Source organism: Physeter macrocephalus, chromosome 10 (assembly GCF_002837175.3).
Source record: "Physeter macrocephalus isolate SW-GA chromosome 10, ASM283717v5, whole genome shotgun sequence".
Lineage (NCBI taxonomy): Eukaryota > Metazoa > Chordata > Mammalia > Artiodactyla > Physeteridae > Physeter > Physeter macrocephalus.
Genome location: NC_041223.1, coordinates 83,649,958 through 83,665,603, shown reverse-complemented (window position 1 = coordinate 83,665,603; position 15,646 = coordinate 83,649,958). Strand labels below are relative to the sequence as shown.

At 47.0% G+C, this 15,646-nt stretch overlaps 1 protein-coding gene across 3 annotated transcripts in view; it reads right to left on the bottom strand.

Moving 5' to 3' along the window:
* Window positions 1-15,646, bottom strand: part of KCNQ5 (potassium voltage-gated channel subfamily Q member 5) — a 616,346-nt gene that overhangs the window by 120,071 nt on the left and 480,629 nt on the right. For all 3 annotated transcript variants that reach the window (XM_028494701.2, XM_028494702.2, XM_028494703.2), the window contains exons 6-7: window positions 7,065-7,175; window positions 1,257-1,352 (exon numbers count right to left, since the gene is read on the bottom strand). In XM_028494701.2, the coding sequence (XP_028350502.1) occupies window positions 1,257-1,352; window positions 7,065-7,175 (207 nt within the window). The remainder of the gene's footprint in view (window positions 1-1,256; window positions 1,353-7,064; window positions 7,176-15,646) is intronic.

The window sequence follows — 15,646 nt, the reverse complement described above, 5'->3', positions numbered from 1 at the left end:
AACACCCTCATTTAGTCACAGATACAAAGGGGTCTCCTTCCTGACGTAGCCCCTCCCCATCTCCCCCCACCCTGTGGCCACAGGCAGAGGCTGCGGAGTCGGGGCTGTGTCGTGGTTGCTGCCCTCCACCCCCGACTGGAACCTGCAAGGTGCGTGGGAACAACGGGCCTGCTACTGCAGCAGGAATCTCAGTCACTGCTCTGAACCCTCTGGTTCTGCAGGTCTGGGGCATCCGCTGCCTGGCATGGAGGGATATTACATAATCATCTTGTCTATAATTAAATACGAACTCACAGCATGGATCTAGAGGAAAACATATTTTGTGATTCTTCAACTGTGTCTAGGCTGGCTCTACTCCCAAAAGGTAAGGATGACAAAAGGAGAAGCGTTCCTTTTACTGCTGAAGCAAATCCTGAGTTACTGAAACGAAGATTAAATGCTGAACAACCTAGGTATTATGAGTTAGTTTCAAATAATATGCTTACTACTTCATACGTTCAAACACTGATGTATTCCATAATTCCAGCTCTTAAAATAAGAATTTCCAGTTATTGCTCTAGATGGCATTAAAAGTGACTCCACAAGTACTAAAGCCTGACATTCTGAACAAATACGTTGCTCTTCAGAACGGTGGCACACACCGGGCAGCAGAAGGTAACTGCAAGGCAGGCACCGATGCCGTGTTCCGCTCCATCACTGAATGAGCAATCATCTTTCACCAAGTAATTCATGAGACATACTAGGTCATTCCAGGAGCAACGCGACTGCTGACCCCGGCATGGCTCTGCTGCTGCCGTTACTTAATCCGAACAGAGCGTGGACCATTGGCTCAAAACACATACTAGTTTTTTCTGTTTGGGAGTGGGGAGCACTTGACCAAATCTAAGACTGTACATTAAGTTCCAGCTTCGTTTTCTGTTTTTTTTTTTTTTTTTTTTGCGGTACGCGGGCCTCTCCCTGCTGTGGCCTCTCCCGTTGCGGAGCACAGGCTCCGGACGCGCAGGCTCAGCGGCAACGGCTCACGGGCCCAGCCGCTCCGCGGCATGTGGGATCTTCCCGGACCGGGGCGCGAACCCGTATCCCCTGCATCGGCAGGCGGACTCTCAACCACTGCGCCACCAGGGAAGCCCTCCAGCTTCGTTTTTAAAAACAAACCCAAAGAGCAGCTCCCCTAAGCAAGGGCACAGAGGGACCGGCCCACGACCCAGCACCTGCAGAAACAGGTGTTGCTGTCTTCCCGGTACACTGACGTTTACCTGGATGAGGCTGGCAGCTGGGTTCCTTCTTTTCTCAAAGTGCTTCTGGCGGTGCTGTTCTTGTACTTTTAATGCAAAACCTGAGCCAAGAATGCCCTGCAACAAAATACGGAAATAGCGCTGAAAATTTTTTCCCCCAAACACCATTAAATAATACAAGTATTTTAAAAAACCCTCTAAGAAGAGTCTGAGAAAAGGGGAACACTGTGCAGCCTGTCCCTAAACTCATTAAAACAAACACGATTTCCTCTATTGTAACGCGGCAGCCAACGGCAAGCAGCTGGGCAGGAAGCAGGACGTCTGCCCTTCCGCAAGTCAACAGGCCCTACGGTCTCTTATGGGGTAGGAGTCACCACAATTCCAAATAAAATCACCATCTTAAAAAATGTTTTTGTGTGGCCCTCTCCGTGGCATTTCTTTACACCTAAGTCAGAGAGAATGGTCCTATCCAGTGGTGGACAGAGGGGGATTAGAACTTGGGGCTGTTACTGTCTCGCGGATGTGGACATGGGAGCTTTCCTAGCACTTTGACGACGCTACCTGACTTTATACTTTCCATTCACGAAATGGTGGGGGAGGGAGTGTTGAAGGTTAATCCTCAGCGATGCTATAATTCTACACCTACCAAAGGAAAGTAACAGTGGGGAAGGACAGTTGTCCAGATGAGACAGAAACACACTGGAGACGCAGGTTTGCCATTTTGCGTGTCTGTCCGGTAAAGACAAGAGCACAGGTCAATGCGAAGCACCTTCCTGTTTACCTGAGTCTTAATGGCACACGCTGAGCGTGACTTGCCATCTTGGTCCTGGCTCACCTGTCAGATCTGGGGGTTGGTAATTGAGCAGTTCCTTCTGTGTTTATGCTAGCTTTTGCTGGTTTGCTTCCTTCTGCTGTCTCCATCTGCCAAAATTTCGGCTCTCTGATATGGCCCCTCTTTTCAGTTTGCTTTGGTCTAAATTTGTGGAATCAAGATGTTTCATTTCAGCCTTGAGTTGAGGCTGGCTTTGGAGTTTGCTCAGTTCAGTCTCTGGGCTTTGTCTCTAAGCCTCCACTTTATAGGTGTGGGACACGGAGCCCCTCTGCTTTCAAGTCTGGGATTTTAGTTGCTAGCTATAAATTATTAGCTTCTTATTAAACTTCAAAGAGTCTAACCCTTAGGTTACAGCCAGGCATTTTATAAGCTCTAAGTCAGTGTTTGCCACAGGTAAGGACTGCCTATTTTTCTTTTCTTCACATGTTTGAAGTCACTCAAAGATAGTACAGGCTGCTCAAGGGGGTGATGGGTCTAGTCCTTGGGAGGTGCTAGGTCTCAGTGGATGAAAACTTGGCGAGGACATTTTTGGGCTCGAGGTAACCTTTAACCTTCCTTCTCATCCTGAGATTCCACAATTCTGAGTGCCTCTGTGACAATGACCAGATAATAAATAACACACTTCTGTTTAAAATGCAGTTATACGATGACAGTATTGTTATTAATGAGCAGCGACCGACTCCCCCATCGGTCAGGATGAGTGGCTGCACCGTGAGATGAGGAACGGTGTCGGAGGTCTGCTCCATCTCACTCCCTTAGTGACTGTGCTGTGCAGCCTGAGGTTCTCACCTCATGCAGGCTGTGACTGAACAGACCAAGCTCTATGAAAACCTGGTCTGTAGGATCTTATTTGTAGATTTAAACAACATTTCCCTCCACTTAGAGGTTATAAAAATGGCCTTCTGTTTCCAAATCCAAATCAACTCTTAGTTATGTATAACTCCTAAGTTTCTTGCTGCTCCTTAAGAGCATTAAGGAAAAAGTTAATTATTTTCCTTTTAATGACATTTTTCATGAAGTTTAAACATGTAAGAGACTATGAAACAGCAGAATTTATAGCATATATTTATATTATGTATTCATATTATATGCATAGATGTGTATAATCCACTCCTAGGAAGCATAATTTAGATTTTGTAGGCATTGAATAAGCAGCAATAGCTACCATTTCTGAGCATTCATTATGTAAATATGAAGTTCAGGGTCAGATCCCTTTTGGAAAATGAAGACAGGCCAGGCCCTACATAGCACAAACTTAGCACCTGCCAAACAAGCTAAAATGTGGTGAAGATCACACTGGCAGTGCTTAGAAACATTCGCTAGTAGATGGCAAATATCGGCTGCACGTCTCCTGAGCCAGACTGTCCATTACAGCAGTCACTGCACCAGCTCTGCTCATCGTCTTCTTACGGCTGCTGTCCAACCCTGCCCCACCTCCTCCGTCCCCAGCTCAGAAACAGAAACACGAGGCTGTAAAATAAAGCCTGTTATGTTACATATATATCCTGTAAGTTACTTAAGTATATACGTGTAAATGTAACTTACGTGCTATTCCTTCCAGTATCCGTACCGATAGATACAAAGTCTCAGAAATTGATTTTTGTCTTAATTCATTTCCTAAGATCAGATAACTTAAATTTTGAGGTTTTAAGTTTTAGAAGTGCTACATAAACACCAAATAAAAAGAAAACACCTATCGGTCAGTATTTAAAATATTTATCCCTTGTTTAATTATAGTTAAAATATACTCCCTTCCAGATTAGAAGAGCCTATCTGTACCCCCCAGTCCCATACTTGGCGAACAGGCTAGACAGAAAGATCCTCTCAGCAGGAGGTAAGGGGCTTCTGCAGGTGGAGAAAGGCCTGCCCCACAAGGCGAGGTTGGGCAGGGGTCTCAGGGAAGGGGACCCCTGGTGGAGTTGGTGGTCTGTGTGACTCTGTGATGTGCAGGAGAGTCCTGCTTTGAGGGAAAGATGGGGAAAGGAGCTTCTCTTTCTTGGTCCTCGGTTTCCTGGGTAGAAGGACCTCAAACAGGGATGGGCCACAATCCACCTCTGACTTTTCTTAGCAAAATGCCAACGTGTCCTCCTAATTTCAATCCGACACCCCTGCCGGCCCACGGGTGCACAAGACAACGGCACTTCCAGCCACCTTGTTTTATTTAAAGGTATGCGGGAGCCACTGAGTCTTTCATTCAAGTAAGAACTCAGTACCTAATGTGAGGCTGCAGTAAACAGATCCATGGTGAAGTCTACTTTGCTTGGCACTGTTAGGGCGTGTTCTATGCAAGCAAGATGTTCAGATCTCCAACATGTATTAATTTAATTTGCATATAAAATTGTAATCACTTTATCGGGAAACCTTTACAAGAATCACCACTTAGTCTCTGACCCTTAACCTAACAGCCACACAGCTGAACCTCCTGTGATGGTCCACGGTCTCAGGATGGAGTCAGGGCGTCTCGCTGGGCGAGAGCACCAGCTCCCGGAGGTGGGCTGACGTTCAGGCCAAGTGGCCCAGGTCTTTACACCTTTGAACACTTATGTCTGCTTACTCCTTACCCTTTTCTTTTCCCTCCCTTGCTGTTACCTCTTCCTGGTCTAATGTGTGTTCTATCACCATACTTCTACATTGCTGTCTATAATCCTCAGAGGTATGAAACCACAGAGCTCAGTTTACCAGACCTTTCTCTAAGTTAAGCAAAGGTTATGAACGAGCCTCGAGGCTCTCCTGGGAGGACGGCACATACACGGGTGCCCATGGGAACAGCCCAGAGGGGGGAACAGCCCAGAGGGGGCCTCCTTCCCTGCCTGTAGTTCTTCGAAGAATCACACGGGTTGTTATACGTGTGGCCTCAGAATAAGTATAAACACAGCAGAGGCAGATCTTTTGTGCCATTATTTTGGGAAAACAGTGCAAGACTGCATTTTACTGTTTCTAAAGGTTATTTTCCTGTAGGGAATCTGGTTATTGAGTGGGTCTCTGCCCAATGAATTGCTGGGCAGAGAATTGAATTCTGGTCTGAATTGCTGAGGTTGCCAGATTCAGTTGACTCTGGATAAGTGAGACGCTTTTTGGACTCTGCTTCATTTTGTCACAGCAGGAACACACACATCGTGAAAATTTTCTTTGTGACAAGCACCCGACTTACATCATTGGTCTTAACAGATTTTCTCTGGGTGTGATAATTTTTCCTACCTGATGTTGATAAAGAAATGTACTCAGGGTTTCTGTTACAGGCTGACTTGTGTCCAAAATTCATAGGCTGTAGTCCTAATCACCAGGACCTCAGATGTGACCTTATTTGGAGAAAAGGTCTTCACGAAGGTGATCAAGTTACAGTGAGCTCATTAGGGTGAGCCCTAACCTACTATGTCTGGTGTCCTTTTTAAAAAATTAATTAATTAGTTTATTTTCGGCTGCGTTGGGTCTTCGTTGCTGCGCGCGGGCTTTCTCTAGTTGCGGCAAGCGGGGGCTACTCTTCCTTGCGGTGCGCAGGCTTCTCATTGGAGTGGCTTCTCTTGTTGCGGAGCACGGGCTCTAGGCTTCAGTAGTTATGGTACGTGGGCTCAGCAGTTGCGGTTCACGGGCTTAGTTGCCCCGCGGCATGTGGGATCTTCCCGGACCAGGGCTCGAACCCGTGTTCCCTGCACTGGCAGGCGGATTCTTAACTCCTGAGCCACCAGGGGAGCCCCCCGGTGTCCTTTTCAGAGGAAGCCTGGACACAGACATGGGCAGAGGAAGACGATGTGAAGACACAGTGCTCAGACGGCCGTCTCCGAGCCCTGGAAGAGGCCTGGCCACACCCTCCCCTGCAGCCCTCGGGAAGAACCGGCCCTGCCAGCTCCGTGATCCTGGACTTCCAGCCTCCAGAACTACGAGACAATAAAGTTCTGTTGTTTAAGTCAAGCCAACCAGTCCGTGATGCCTTGTTACAGCAGCCCTAGCAAACCAACACAGTCACACGTGGGCAGCACGTGACAAACCCAGATTCAAAGTGGGGTCTGATGCCCGTGTGCTCTCGCGTGGTCTCTTGGGACCCTTCTCTGACCTTGGATGGTCCGGGGTGCAACCAGCCAGTCAGTCTGGAGCTGAGCTCTGGCCACGGGAAGGACAAGGGGTCCCAGGCAGAGGGGGAGCCCCGGCAGCTACAGGCTGTGCTGCTGAAGGCCCCACCCCCTTGGCCCCTGGGAGGGCTGCCCGGGGTCTCTGCAGCAGAGGTTGTGACATGAGTCAGACTGTGTCTGGGGCAAGACCGAGGCTGCTGTTCCCTGAGTGGGAAGGCGGCCACGGCTCTCACAGCCCTGCTTGCTGGCTCGTCTCCAACAAGGGGAAGCCAAAAGCGAGATCTTGGGGAGGGGGGGCAAGTGGTAATACTCTGACCAAGTGCCTTTGAAGACACAAGAGGATAAAACAATCAGAAAGGAAGGCTTCATCCAGTACGGAGAAAATAATCAGAAGCTTAAGAGAAGGGAAGTGTGTTCTTCATTCTGATAAGAAACTGGTTGTTAGCAAAAATCAATGATGACGCAAGGAATAAATCATCTGACACATTAATAAAAACCCTTTAAATTCGTATGCTTTTCACTCAAGTGGACCTGAGAGGTAGATACTCCACGTGGGCACATGCATCTCTTCTGAGTGCACACCTTATGCACCTAATGGGAGCCATCCGTTTAAGAGGAGGATATCTTTAAATCTTTACACATATTTTCAATGTATTAGTAGCCTGTTGACTGAGAGGTGGGGTTGCCTGAATTATCATTTGGTCCTAAAGCCTCAGCTGGTATAAAACTCCCGGGTTAAGCGACTCCGAGGGAAGACCATATTTTGTAAATTATCCAACTAGATACATATAGAAAAATCAATATTACATCAGAAAAATGATATTAGTAAACGATATGGCTATGTTCAAGGGCATACCGTTTTGTGAAACCTTGTGCTAATAAACCTCCAAGATCCAATTGAAAGTGCTTAATTTTTGCAAAGATACTCACAGCAGGAAGTGCAAAGAAAGAAATGCCCAGGAGTGCAAAGCCTGCAGAGAGCAGCCTTCCCAGCCAGGTCAGGGGGGTTTTGTCTCCATAGCCGATTGTGGTCAACGTTATCTAAAAACAAAATAAACAGGACGTGCAGCTTAAGTACTTGAGAGGAAAGTCAGGACCCACGAACAGGAGGGAAAGCAACGTTTCCACTAAATCATCATTCAACTAGTCGGGTTGGTGCATTTTATTACTGTACTTTAATTTTCCATGACGCATAACAGAACTTCTCTTTGTTTAAGGAAGGGAATAACCTACATACTTGTTCCTCCCTTATAACACAATTTTCCATCTTTTCTAAGTGCATTCAAAGAAAGGCTATATTATATAGTAAGTGGATAACCATCAGTGATACGGAAATGATAGCACTATGGATTTAGGACTGCATCAGTACACAAAACAACAGTTCATGTTAATTCAGGCTGTCCATTTATTTCTTTGGCGGGCATTTCCTTAAGGTCTGGTGTGTGCAAGGTATGTGTTTTGATTTGTAGTGGAACAAAAATGAGAGGTACATAGTTCCTGTCCTGAGATATTTATGGCATAAGAGGGGAGATATGTCACACACAAATCATTAAAACACAAAATAGGGCAAGACAGGTATTATGATGAATGCACAAAATACTTTGCTGCTCAAATTCAAAGAAGAGATTATTACCATCTTGGGCTGCTAAAGAAGCTTTGTTGGGAAGATGTCATCATACCCAGGCTTTGACGGAGGGGTAGTATTTTGAGAGGCAGAAATGATAGAGTGATCTAGGGAGGCGAAACAGGTGACCAGCTGCACAGCAGTGAAATAAACAGGGTGGGATCTGGAACGTGTATTCAGTTGGGCCAGAGCACAGTGGGTCTGAAGAGGAGGCTAACCAGCTACGCTGAAGCTGGACCAGGGAGTGTCTTTGAAAAATGATCCCTGGGTCATGTCTCCCCGATGGTCAACTGCTCCAGGGTCTGCCCACGTGCCTTAGAACAAAGCCCTGGCTGTGCTCCAGGACCGATGAGGTTCTGCCTGATCTGGCAGAATGATGGGGCAACTGAATCAGAACAGCGGGAGTGGGACAGTACGGGGTGGAGAGTAAAGAGATGAGCTGAGGCAGTTCAATAGAAGCGTGTCTGAGAGGAAGGGGAAGACGAAATCTACATGACTTGAAAGTTTCAACTGGGAAGATGATTGCCCCATAAATAGAAATATGATAATGAGAAAAAGGAGGGTTTGGAGCAAAGAAGAAGAGTGGCTTTCAAATGAGGGTTTTAAAACTATCAGTATGACGCTGATCTAGGAATGTCTGAGCAACGAATTAAGAAGGAGAGCTTGAGTCTTGAGAGAGATTGAGGTTGGCATGAAATCTGGGTTTTGGAATAGGGCACCGAGTGACTCTTTAAGCTCTGTGAAGAAATGAGGTTGCAAAGGGTGCAAAGAAGGGGCCAAGGGCACCTCCTCAGGAGACACAGACATGTAAGGGATGAATGGGAAAGGAAAGTCAGAGGAGAATACAGTTTTTCAAAAGTAGGAGGACCAGGAACGGGTTATAGAAACGGAAACTCAATGAGGAGAGCTTCACAGAGGACCAGGTGAGCCCTGATGCCACAGGCTCAGGGAAAACAAGGAGAATGAGGATTGAGAAAAGATGTGGACACAGAGACAGGGGTCACTGGAGATCTCTAACAGCGGCGGTTTGGGGCAGGTTGTCCTCCCCGGGCTTTGAAGGAGGGCCAATAAGTTGAGAGACAGAAATGGTGGAAGAAGAGACGCTCTGTGATGGAGACCCTCCGGAAGCGCTCGGCTCAGCTGACCAGCCCTTCCTAGACCCTCTCCTCTCTCCTCACTTCTGTGCTTTTCCTTTTACATCTTTGGTGGCTCCTTTTACGTGGCTCCTCCTACTCCAGCCAACCTCCAAATATTGGCTTCTTAAGCTTTGCTTCTGGATCTTTTTCTCTTTTAAAAATTCTGTTCTTCTCGGGACTTTCCTGGTGGCGCAGTGGTTAAGAATCCGCCTGCCAATGCAGGGGACACGGATTCGAGCCCTGGTCCAGGAAGATCCCACCTGCCGCGGAGCAGCTAAGCCCGTGCGCCGCAACTACTGAGCCTGCGCTCTAGGGCCCACGAGCCACAACTACTGAAGCTCGCGTGCCGCAAGTACTGCAGCCTGTGCGCCTAGAGCCCGCGCTCCACAACAAGAGAAGCCACCGCAATGAGAAGCCCACGCACCGCAACGAAGACCCAACGCAGCCAAAAATAAGTAAATGAAATAAATAACTTTATACAAAAATAAAAATTCTATTCTTCTGTAACTCTCCTTTCCCCGTCCCCTCCTTTCTCTTCCCCAACGACGTGAAATGCTCTCATGGGTATAAATACCATTTTTATGCTGAACACACTGAGTTTCTACCTCCAGGCCAGACCACTCTTCTGAGCTCTGGATTCACACATCTGCAGCGGGTATTCTGTTGGGACGCTGCACAGTCATTTAAATTGAACATGTCTAGGGACTTCCCTGGTGGTCCAGCGGTTAAGACTCCACGCTTCTGCTGCAGGGGGCGCGGGTTGGATCCCTGGTCGGGGAACTAGGATCCCGCATGCTGCATGGCCAAAAAAATAAATAAAGTAAAATAAAATAAAAGCATGTGTCGTGAATTAAAGGATGTGAAACAAATGATAAAAATAAACTGAACATGTTTACAACAGAACCCGCCGCTCCCCCGATGACACCCCCTCCTGGTCGAGAGCCCCACCGTCCACCGCGCTGCTCAGTCAGAAGCCTTGGGGCACTGCGGCTGCCCCCTCCCCGCAGGTGCCTCTCTGGGTACCTCAGCAGGTTCCGCTGCTCTGATCTCCCCAGTCCCCCTGCCTTCTCTCTGTCATCACGGCCACCACCGAAGACCGGGCTGCTAGAGCAGCCTCTTTTTTTTTAGACGAGAATTATTCCAGTTTTATTAAGGAATGGTTGACATACATCACTGTTTAAGGTGTATGGCATGATGGTCTGATTGACACGTACTGTGAAATGATGACCACCAGAGGGTTAGTGAACATCCACCATCTCTAGAGATGCACAGAAACAGTCATGAGAACTTTTAGGCTTTACTCTCTTAGCTTTCCTGTATATCATATGGGAATGTTACCTACAGTCACCACGTGGTACTAACATCCCTGGTACTAGTTTATCTTATAACTGGAAGTTGGTGCCTTCTGACCACCTTCCTCCACTCCCCGCCCCTCTCGTAACCACAAATATCATCTCTTCCCGTGGTTTTTTGGGGTAAGCTTCCACATACAGGTGAGATCACACAGTGTCTGTCTTTGTCCGCCTTGTTTCACTCAGCGCTCAAGATCCACGCGCGTGGTCGCGGACGACAGGGTTTCCTCGTTCTCACGGCCGAGGGGCTCCGTCGTGCATACACCACACCTGCCTGCACGCTCATCGCTGTGCACCGAGGCTGCCCCGTGTCCTGGCTCATGTGCATCACGAGCCGCCGTCTCTCGGTTGCTCTTTCTGCTTTTGCTCTGGCCTCTCTCAGAGGGCTATTATTTTCTTACTCCTCTCTAAAAATCCTTCAATGGCTATTCACCAAATTCAGGCTAAAGTCTAAGCTCCTAGCTATGGACCTCGTGACCTGGTCTCTGCCCAAGTCTCCAAGGTCCCCCTGGTCCCCCCTTGCTCACTGCACTTTAACTAGTGTCCTTTCAGCTCCTCCAACGGGCCAGGCTATCCTGCCACAGGGCCTTTGCACACTCTGCTCCCTCAGCTCCCAGTCTTCCTGGGGCTCCTTCTCATCCTGCAGTTGTTACCCAAAACACTCTGTCCTCAGACAGGCCTCCCCTGCCCACTGTCCACGGGCGGCCTCTGGTCTCTCTCTGCCCTGCTCGTTTCCTGTCAGCACTTATCATGAGGGGTAGTCTACTACTGCTCTACTTTCCTCTGGGGAGGGGTCCTTATTTCCTCTACTAGAGGAGCGGCCGTGTCTTTACTCTTCGTTTTCTCTCTAACATCCAGCATGATGTTTGCCACCAGAGTACGAGGAACTCAATAAATATTTAGTAAAAAAATAAAGAATTCTTTCAAGAACATTGGCAACCTAGTGAGAAATATGGGGCCAGAACTCCCAGAAATCTCTGATGTGAGTGGGTGCTTTCTAGGATGTGTTTGTGCCTGTCTGCAGAGAGGCCGAGGCTGAGGAGGGGAGGGTGGGAGCTTTATGATGCGGGGGTACCCGAGGAGTAGGGGACATAGGGTCAAGGACATGGTGGAGGGTTAGCCTTGGCAGTGTGAGAGGAGGGCAGGGCTGGAAACGCTCAGGCCGGTTCCCGTCAACGGTGAAGGACAAGGAGGGTCACCTGTGGGGAGCAAAGGGCCTGGAACAGGAAAGGCCCAGGCTGTGAGGCTGTGACAGGGAACCCAGCAGCCAAGTGAATCAGATGCCACCAACAGTATGGGTAAAGGATTCTCAAAGGAATTCCTTGAGATTGCAGAAGCAGCATTCCTGGCTCCATTTGATTACAGGTTCCTAATTTTAAATATGTGGGAAAGATTTTAATCTATTATACCTTTCCTGCAAGACAGCTTAATCCTTTTCAGTAGTTTATTAATAATAATAAAGGGAAGGAGAAATGTCATGGTTTGGTCACAGCAATAACTTTGCACTTCTCCGTCCGCTTTCCATTGCGATCACACATCTGAGCTGTTCTCCTTGGCTCAGTGCTCAGAGTGGGTTTTAACCCGCTGCCTCAAGACACAGTAAAGGGTGCCCGCACCCTCCTCTGAGCTCAGGCTGTCTCTCTTACAGGGCAGCCGGCGGGGAGATGAGGTGTCATGAGCCCCGAGAGCCGCCCCTGGGGTCCCGGGGGATGGTGAGGACCCCGCCCAGCTGCTCCTCATGCCACCGGGGCCTGGGCTCTGCAAGACTTGGAGCTACCAGCTGCCCAGCTTGGTGGCAACCACTTCCTCCACCCGACCTACTTCCCAGTCGCTGGGGTGCTGCTTGGCTGAGGGCAGAGGGGCCTTTTGTTGCCAGGCGAGGCTGGGGAAGGATCCGGCAACAGGGTGTCAGGGAGGGGGGCAGGGGTTCCTTCGTCTCCTGCCTAGAGGGCAGACTGTTTCGCTTCTTGTGGCTGCAAAGGGGACAACTGGGCCTCCTGCTGTGAGCAGTGGGCATCACACTGACCCACCTGCTTGACATGGCTGCCAACTTTCTAAGGCAACGACGGTTGCACTTGCTCAAACCATCCCAGGTGAGGCCTGCAGGAAGGTCGCTGATTTCTTGACTTTCAGGTCAGGCTGTCCTCGAGGTGCCATGCTGCAGCTGTTACAGCTCTCCTCTGGTCCAAGCACCTGGCAGGCCCTGAGAAGCATTCTGAGCTGCTCTTTGGCACAGGAGCTGGGGCTCAGCAGTGCACCCACTTCTGTCTTCCAGAAACCACGAGAAGCTCCGGTGGCTGAGATGCAGTGATGGTTTCATTTGGATGTCAAGACAGAGGAAGGTAGGCTCACACAGAGCCCCGAAGACACCAGCTCCTCCGGGAGCTCCTGGAAGGAACACCTGCTTGGTAGTTTGTACGTGTGATCTTCAGGGCTTGGCGGAAATCACGCCTGGAGGAAACCCACTGTACTGGGTGTAATTCCATTTTTGACGACTTCCAGGGCTTATAGGGGCTATGCTGCTTAACATCTGCTGGATGGTGAAATTTTAAAAATTTATGTATTTATCGATGTACATATTTATTATCGATTCCTACTCATTGACTTTTTTTTTTTTTTTTTTTGGTTTTGGTTTTTTTTTTTTTTTTTTTTGTGGTACGTGGGCCTCTCACCGCTGTGGCCTCTCCCGCTGCGGAGCACAGGCTCCGGACACGCAAGCTCAGCGGCCATGGTTCACGAGCCCAGCCGCTCCGCAGCATGTGGGATCTTCCTGGACTGGGGCACAAACCCATGTCCCCTGCATCGGCAGGTGGACTCTCAACCACTGCGCCACCAGGGAAGCCCTACTCATTGACTTTTGACCATGGTGTTGACAGTATCATTGGAAAGGTCATGAAGTTTTGAATTTACTTTAAACAATTAAAAGATAAACTTTAAAAAAGTTCCAATATCTCTTTCAGTGCAGTTTTAGCAAAGTGATACTTTCACTGAGCAAAAAGGGCACAGTGATTGTCACACTTTAGGACTGGAGGTGGCAGCTGGCAGAGCAGCCTGACAGGACAGATCAGGACACAGAGGGACAGGCCCACTCGATCTGCTGCTCCACCAGGTCAGCTCAGCGATGCCGGTGGTTCATGCTGTCTCTGCAGGTGGACGTTTACTGGACGATGGTGTGGCAGATGTCAGCAGCTCAGATACAGTTTTGCCCTCCTGCCCCTGAGCTCAACTGCAGTCATGCAGGTAAGAAACGGTATTCTCTGAAAGTCGGTGGGTTGTGAATATTGGCATGAAGGTGTAAATTGTGGTAGCAAAGTCGGAGGTCAGCTCGGCGCACCTTAGTGGGTTCAACCATCAGTTATTTCTTCCTCAGGAATAATACTGCAAAACAAATGCAAATTCGGGCCCAGGCTTTCCTGATTTTTTGTTTTTTTCCTTTAATCAGATGGCAGATACTGTGTTCAGATTATAATTTAAACATTGGTTAGGCTACAGTTATTTGTTTGTTTTCAATAGCAGAATTAATTTGAGACCAGGAGATATAAATTTTACCTTCTTTTCTTCAAGCAACAAATCAACAAACTTTTATTGGACTGGTTTTGAAGATACAGTCATGAATAGTAGTTTATAGCTAATGCATTCATGTGAACAATTAAGAATATACTATCTGTAGATTTCCACAGCACAGCATAATTTCCCCCTAAGGGGGTCCTTTTAAAAAATTATTTTTTATTTATTTTTTCTTCCAGTTTTATTGAGATATTATTGACACACAGCACTGTATAAGTTCAAGGTGCACAGCACAATGCTCTGACTTGTACACATCATGAAATGATTATCACACTAAGTTCAGTGACCACCCATCATCTCATACAGATACAACATTAAAGAAATGGAAAAATAATTTTATTGTTTTAAAATCTCTGAGGATTTATTCTGTTAACAACTTTCACATATAATGTACAGCAGTGTTCATTATACTTACCGTGTGGTACATCACATCCCTAGTACTTATAGCTGGAAGTTTGTACCTTTGACCACCTTCATCCAATCTCCCCTCCCCTCCACTCCCAACCCTCTGGTGACCACAAATCTGATCTCTTTTTCTATGAGTTTGTTTTTGAGGTCTAATTGACCTACAACACTATGCTAGTTCCTGTTACACAACATAGTGATTTGGTATTTCTATAACATTTCAAAATGATCCCCACAATACGTCTAGTTACGATGTCATCATACAAAGACATCACATAGTTACTGGCTATATTTCCCACACTGTACCTTTCACACCTGGGACTCATATATTTGCAACTGAAATTTGCAAATTTCATCCATCTCCCTCACCTGTTTCTTCCCTCTCCCTCCCCTCTGCCCTCTGGCAACCACCTGTTTGTTTTCTATATCTGTAATTCTGTTCCTGTCTTATGTTTGTTCATTTGTTTTGTTTTTCAGATTCCACATATAAGTGACATCATACAGTGTTTGTCTTTGTCTGACTTATTTCACTTGGCATAATGCCCTCTAGGTCCATCCATGTTGTTGCAAATAGCAAGATTTCATTCTTTTTATGGCTGAATAATATTCCATTGAATTTATGTACCACATCATCTTTCTCCATTCATCCACTGATGGGCACTTAGGTTGCTCCCATAATTCGTAAATAACGCTGCTATGAATATGGGGTGCATATATCTTTTCCAATTAGTGTTTTTGTTTTCTTTGGAGTGGAATTGCAGGACCAGCGGTAGTTCTAGTCTTAATGTTTTTTTTTTCTGTTTCCTTATTTATTTTCATTTTGGATGATCTGTCCATTGGTGTAAGTGAGGTGTTAAAGTCCCCCACTATTGTTGTGTTACTGTCAATTTCCTCTTTTATAGCTGTTAGCAGTTGCCTTATGTATTGAGGTGCTCCTCTGTTGGGTGCATATATATTTATAATTGTTCCCATTGGTGTAAGTGAGGTGTTAAAGTCCGCCACTATTATTGTGTTACAGTTGATTTCCTCTTTTATAGTTGTTAGCAGTTGCCTCATGTATTGAGGTGCTCCTATGTTGGGTGCACATATATTTATAATTGTTATATTTATGGGTCTTGTTTTTGTATCCATTCGGCAAGCCTGTGTCTTTTGCTTGGAGCATTTAATCCATTCACGTTTAAGGTAATTATCGATATGTATGTTCCTATGACCATTTTCTTAATTGTTTTGGGTTTGTTTTTGTAGGTCCTTTTCTTCTCTTGTGTTTCCCAGCTAGAGAAGTTGCTTTAGCATTTGTTGTAGAGCTGGTTTGGTGGTGCTGAATTATCTTAGCTTTTGCTTGTCTGTAAAGCTTTTGATTTCTCCATCAAATCTGAATGAGATACTTGCCAGGTAGAGTAATCTTGGTTGTAGGTTCTTCCCTTTCAT